This window comes from Chionomys nivalis, chromosome X, assembly GCF_950005125.1.
Source record: "Chionomys nivalis chromosome X, mChiNiv1.1, whole genome shotgun sequence".
NCBI classification, from domain to species: domain Eukaryota; kingdom Metazoa; phylum Chordata; class Mammalia; order Rodentia; family Cricetidae; genus Chionomys; species Chionomys nivalis.
The window spans coordinates 48,901,154-48,908,020 of record NC_080112.1 but is presented as its reverse complement, the minus strand read 5'-3'; the positions used below and the strand labels follow the sequence as shown (position 1 = coordinate 48,908,020).

Here is a 6,867-nt window from a genome sequence, read left to right as displayed (position 1 = left end):
AAATAGCTCTGAAAGGAAAAGTATCCTGGCAGTTAGAATCACAGAAATACTACAAAGTAACATTGCACAACAAATTCACACAAAAGCAGGAGGGAGCCTTTGTATAGGGTTTGTTGAGGGTGGAGTTTTCCATGGTGTAGATTTTCAGGATGGGGATTGGTGGGATTTCAACACAAACCCAGGGATTGGTGGGATTTTTGAGCTCAGGTTTTTTGGGGGGAGCTCAGAGATTTGTGGATTTTGATCTCAGGGATTGGTGAATTTTTAAACGTGAAAGTGGGCTCATAACTTTTACCCTATCATCTCTGAGATTCCCACAAATATCAAGAGGAGGACCATTAAGGAAGAGTTATGGTTTCCTGTCTCTTTAAGAGACAAGCCACGCCCATTCCCGCTACCTCTGACCTTCCTTAGCCATCTTGGTCTCTCTTCTCTTGCTGCCTTCCCTTCCTGGAGCATGCATATTCCCCGCTTCTCCCCTCTTTTGGGAGCAGAGAGCTGCTGCTAGGAGCCAACCTGTCTCTTTTTTTGTTGTTGTTGTGAAAATTTTTAATAATTAAATACTTAAATATCACAGGAAGAACAGGTGCTACTGAGGAAATTAGGAATAAAAGAAGATATATTTGAACTCCAGTTCACTGGGCCAGAACAAACTATGTTCACCAAAGAGTTAAAGAATAGTTTGATCCAGTATGGACCTTAAGGCTGGTATAGGACTCTAACAACTTTGTTAAGATCTCTGATGTCCTTTAGGTAAAGAGCTATCTAGACAAGAAGGCACAGCAGAGTCTGTCTGGGTTATTCTAAAATGTGGCAATATTGGGGACAAACTGAAGTTTCTAATGAAACAATAGCCAAATTGTATGTTCAGGACGTTCAAGAAGGCTTTCAAACCTGAGGAATAGTTCCGGGAAAGGCATCCAAGATAGAAAAATACAGATGAAGATAATAAAGTCAGTCCCAGAGATGAGTTGTTATACCCCTAGTTTAAGGAGGGTATGGTGGCTTGAAAGAAAATGGCTCCCAAAGGGAGTGGTTCCAAGATATGGAAATGTAATGGCTCAGAGAGAATGACTGAGGATTATAGAGAGATAATTAAGTGAATGCCTCCCATTGATGCTTTTTTATCCAGCCTTGATCTGTGCAGGAAGCAACTGATTTTTCATCATGTGCTTTATCACCACAAAAAAGTTATTAGTACATTTTTTATTTTATTACATGTGATCTAACAGTTACGAGAATATCTGAGTCTTAGAAGAGACTCTCTCCTTATATTTTTGAAAAAAATTAAAATCATTAAAGATTATAAAGTGTTTTGCAGTTAGACTGAATATATTTTTTAACTTTTTATTTATGATTTGTGGCTTTCCTATCATGAATCTTGATCCACTCATCTCTCCATCCTTTTGTATCCACTCTCTGCCCTTGAAGCCCCCTCCCCCAATAAAATAAAATAAAATGAAATTTAAGAGAAAAGAAAAACAGAGAGACAAAAGAGAAAAATCTCATCACAGAAACAATAGTATGACAAAGTGAATCACACACTATATCCTTTAGTCCACATATTTTTATTACAAATGTTCATTGCAAAGAGACATTGGTCATGCTTGAGGCCTATGGTTTCTGCTATACTATTGAAAACAGACCTTCATTGGGACTTCTTTTGGATATCCTGTTGTTGCCCTGTGTCATGAGGATACTGAAACTTTGTATCTACAGGACCAGTATTTTCATATGCCCCAGCAGATCATGGATGGGATGGATATTGGGATGGGCAAACTACAGACCTGGTTCTTGGCCTGGGTGGTTGCAGGGTTGGTCAACCTGCCAGCATTGCCACTGCTAGTTCACCCTATGCAAAAAGGAGCAAGGGATGGGATCTGTTTTCTCAGGTCCTCAAGGCCAGCTTACCCAGACCTATACCATCAGGGCCAGCTCTACTATGTTGCCCAGGCAAGGTGCAGGGGGTCACTCTCTGGAGTGCTGCAGATAGAGATGGGGAAGGCCAGCTCTCCTGCTCTCATGACCTCAGGTTAAGTCTTCCCAACTGCCATAGATGGTGAGAGAGGGGCATGTCTCCCCCACATACATCACCATATGGATGACGGGCAGGTCCAGTTCTTTCTTGCTTATATTCCTGGGGGAAGGAGACCCAATCAACAGGGTAAGCTGTACTGTGCTTTCTAAGCAAGGTTTAGGGCTTTTGGTCCCAAGTATGGCAGCTGATAAGAGATACTCCAGTCAGCTCCCTTACTTGAAGCAGGAGATGAGGAACAAGAGGCAAAATGGACATCTTTCCCTTACCCATGCTGCTGCATGACACACAGAAGAGTAATGGGGTCAGCTCTCCCATGCTCATGCCCTCAAGTCTGACTTACGGTCACCCCCACCAACAAGGTCAGCTCTACTGTGCTCCCCAGGAGAGGAGCAAGGCCTGCTCTCCTGAGTGCTGCAGCTAGTAAGAGCAGGGCCACTTCTCCCCAGTGTTGCAGCCAGTGAGGAGCAGGGCCAACTCCGTGCAGCCCTATACTATTGACCTTTGATGCTATCAGGAGCCATGGACATCAACATAGACCATAGCTGCAGGAGGACCACAGACCCAGGCACGGGCCTTGGAAGCAGAGTAGGCCCAGAAATCATCTTGGCCCTTGGCCTTGGGGTGGAAACCAAGTCACCCTCATCAGTAAGTTCCTCACAGTCTTTTTCTCTTCAGATCTGCCGTTTTGCACAGGACATGAAATAATCTCTCTCTCTCTCTCTCTCTGTCTCTCTCTCTCTTTCTCTCTCTTCCTCCCTCCTTCCCTCGCTTTCCCTATTTCCCTCTCCCTTCTCCCCTTCTCCCCATCTCCTCTCCCTCTCCTCCATTATCACACCATATATTTGCCTACAAAAATAGTGCCTGACTTCCCAGCCCCTGTTTTCTCCTTGGTGTCCAGAGCAGGCTGCCCCGAGTCACCTTTTTCTGCTCAGTCTTAATGGGGATGGTCAGGGTCATGTTTTTATTCTCTGTGCCCAGAGAAGGGTGCCCAGGGCATGCATGTGGGTTGGACTGCATATATTTTGCAATATGAAGTGGCCATGAGACTTTTGGGATGAAATGTAGAAGATTATGACTTAAAAGTTATATGCATGGGTGTTAAGTAGTCAAGGGATCAATTAGTAATAGTTAATACTTAACAGAATCTATACTTAAGAGACAAAATTCTTGACATATTTATGAGGCAGTTTAAAGACTGGAATAATTGAGTTTGAAAGGCAACTTGAATGTGTGTGACACTGTACCATGGGTTGATGTCTTACACTAAACGAAAAGAGAAATTGAGTTAAACATCAGGATGTATCTAATTGTTTGTAGATTGTGTGTGCAAGGTGACATGCTGCTTCCAATTCCTCCCACCATTGAATAGTCTACTCATATACCTTTCCCATTAGGATGGAATGTATTGCCTCACACTGAAGACAAAATTAAAATTTCCTGATGTTTTTGTTAGTTACTTTGTTTCAGCAATCACAAAGAAATAAGTATATACTAGTATGTACCCACTACTCAGGGGAAAAGTACAAAGTTTCATTAATAAATGAAGAAATAACTTTAACAATCTGGATAATTGATGCATTCTGTTTTATTCCCCAGAGGACACAGAGAATGCACATTAGGAACAGAATTGTATTGATACTGATACTTGATATTGCTCATCTAAAAAGAAGTAAATTCACAACAGCTCATTTAGGATCCATCTTAACATTTTATTCATAAACATATGCACTTAATTGTGCAGAATGTTCTTTCTCATAGTATTCATAATGATGAAGTTCTGCTAAATCTTCATAGAAATGTTGGGAAGTCTCACTTTACTTTTACTTTAATGTTGACTTTTTCTTCCATACATAAAAATATCCCTTCAAAAAACTTCAATTTATAGACAGAACACCATTACTAGATCCTTTTAAAAAGTAAGTTTTGTAATAAAACTTTTGAAGTTGTTTGCAATATAAAGACCTGAGTGAAACTTGTATTACTTCATCAAACTCTTTGCTCCTCACAAACCAAACTGCTAAAATAAGATGTTCTTGATAAGACGTTATCACTCAGGGGTTGGTTATTTTATATTATGCATCTATATTATGGAAGATTTTCTTTATATAAAATCGAGGCCTTTTATTCAACATATTTACTATTCTTTATGCCATATCTAAAAGTCCATAAGAGAAAGATTTTTTTAAAAAAAATTAGTATTTTCAGTTTGTGATATTTATCAAGTTTTATTTGAATCAAAAGTTGAGGGCCTCATCTTATTTTATGAACCAAGATTAGGTCTTTTGGGGGGAGGTTCTTCTTCTTCCTCTTCATCATCCTGATGATCATCACTGTCATCGTCATCTTCATCATCTGAGTAGTCCACTAATGGAATCCTCATGCTACAGTGTAGTGGCCTACTCCTTCTTCTAGCAAAAGCCTCAGACTGAAATGAACAGTCAAATTCAAATGAATTTTCTTCTAACTGTTCTACTTCATCTTCACTTGTCTCTTTTATTTGCGTAAACGTGTCATAAGAACTTAGAAAGTCCACTTCCAATGGCATAACAGCTTCAGTATTTACTCTAGGACACATTTCCTCCTTTACATTTACCTCCATAGCTTTCTCATGTAAGTTTTTTCTTACTTGACTTTCTCTTTCCTTCTGTTCTTCAAATTTAATTTTCAAACCTTTAAATGTCTGTACATACTCAATTGAATCAAAAGCTGTAAAAAAATTTTTCACAATGTTTGCAATAAGAGACTTGATGTTTTCCACTCTAATAAATTCAAATAGTTCAATAATAGCTGAGTTTAACATATTGTATCGTTTTCCATTACGAAGAAAAGCATCTATAACAGGTTTAAAAAGATTTTTCCTCATTATGTAAAGATTATAAATTTCATCTTTAAAGCCAATCATCTGTCTCATAAATCTCAGAGCACACAAAACAAGAAAAGTGTGCTTTGAACTCATCAGCACCAAGATTCTGCTGAGCAAGTTGTTGCTCAAAATATAATTTTTGATATAGGTTGTGTGGTTTTGTAAACAAAAGCTGAGCAATTCCAAAACTACTCCAAGCAATTGTGGATTTTGGTCTTTATCAGAATAGATGTTGATTATGTTATCACCACTATCATTTTGTCCTGTGATAGACAAAATTGGTGCTGCCAAGTTATCTATGCAATGTGTATAGAAGTAATTCATAAATTCTCTTCTTTCATATCTATTAGCTGTTACAAACATGTTTTGCGGGTCAAGAAGAGCACGGAGAACTGCTGTCAAACTTAAAACATGAGAAGATTCGGGATCAGGATCACAGATGATTTGTTTGATCATTATATTGAGGAGAAAGTCATCCTCATTTTCACTGTCCTCAGCTTCTTCCACTGCATACACTCTGACTATTCGTGGATTAAATTCTACTAGATAAGTAAAGATATCTAGAGCAGCTACTTTTATTTGGTTGTCTTGCATACATACTGAAACTTTCAGAGCACTCATGATTCCTAGCTTTATCACTGTTTTCAGTAACACATCCTTCTTCTGAAAACTTAATATCTTAGCAAATTCAAAGAACTCCTTAAAGAAAAATAACAATTCCCTCCGTCTTTCATCACCGACAGTGTTATCTTTTAACTCACTAAAAGCTTCATGCAAAAACATTTCATCTTCATGCAGCATGTTAATTATTTCAATTTTATTGGAAAAAATAAAGGTTGTAAGATCAGAAAGCCAATCCTCTTGAAATTTGGATGATGTAGGTAATAGAATGTCATGAATATATTGCATTCTGTAGGTCTGGTGTATTTTTTGCTTAAGTTTAGGGTGTGTTATTGGCATAACTTCTTTGAATTTTGCACTTTTGGTCAAGAATTTCCTGTGCTGATATGGCTGATCCAAACTAGGGTCATACTCAAGGCATCCTATTACATCCATGACATATTCCTCAGAAAACATAATATTAAATAAACGTGAATTGTTGAGAAATAAGATTCTTTTAATAATGACATGTAAAACCTGTAAACTTTCCATGTTCTGCTGTTCCTCGCAAGTGTGGAACATCTCTAGCAACATTTTGATGTAATCTTCACTTTCCAAGAGCAGAGCCAGCCGTTCCTTGAGGCATGGCGATTCTTCTACAATATTAAATAAATCTGCAATGTTGTCAAGTTTACCTAGCTCACATTTCAGCATCTGAAACAGATTCTCAATCTTGGACAGTTCTTGAAAACTGTCATTCTCCTCTGTAAGCTCTTGAGGGATCTGGTCACTTGGGTCTTTTCCTAGAACCTGGCAGATATCATTCCAGATATCTTGACAGCCATCTGGCTCTGAGAAACATAGTGCCATAGTTTTGTTATTAGCGTCAGTCCAAATAATTAAATTCGTTTGGTATTTCTTATAGGTCATACCAGGATTAATTTTGTTTTCTATTAGCAGAGAGCCATCTAATTCTGAATGAACAAGTAGACATACACTCTCAAGCCGTCCGATGTATTTGGTTGAAATTTGACCTGAGCATATATGTTCCCATTGCTCATCTTCTTTCATGACATAGACTTTTACACTATGAAGTCTGTCATCCATGTTGAATCACAATTCGCTAGGCCACGCTGTTGCACAGACTTCAGTTTTGAGTTCTCTCGCCAAGGTTGGCCAGAAACATCACCGAGGTCGCAATTCTGAAAAATCATAAGAGAGCAGATTAGTGGGGATTAAAAGAATGACAAGGGGCTAAGAGAGGGTTTATGGTCACTAGAATTACCAGGGAGGAAGGCCCTGATACTTGTCTATTATCCACTATTGAACTAGCCCAGACAAACCTCCCTCCTTTGTGCTTGCGTCT

General features: G+C 38.7%; 1 protein-coding gene across 1 annotated transcript; it reads right to left on the bottom strand.

The window, feature by feature from the left end:
* Positions 1–4,298: 4,298 nt before the first annotated feature.
* Positions 4,299–6,626, bottom strand: LOC130867213 (protein PPP4R3C-like). The gene has a single exon (XM_057758945.1). It carries the CDS (start codon positions 6,606–6,608, stop codon positions 4,299–4,301), a length of 2,310 nt encoding a protein of 769 aa, XP_057614928.1. The 5' UTR covers positions 6,609–6,626.
* Between the last annotated feature and the right edge of the window lie 241 nt (positions 6,627–6,867).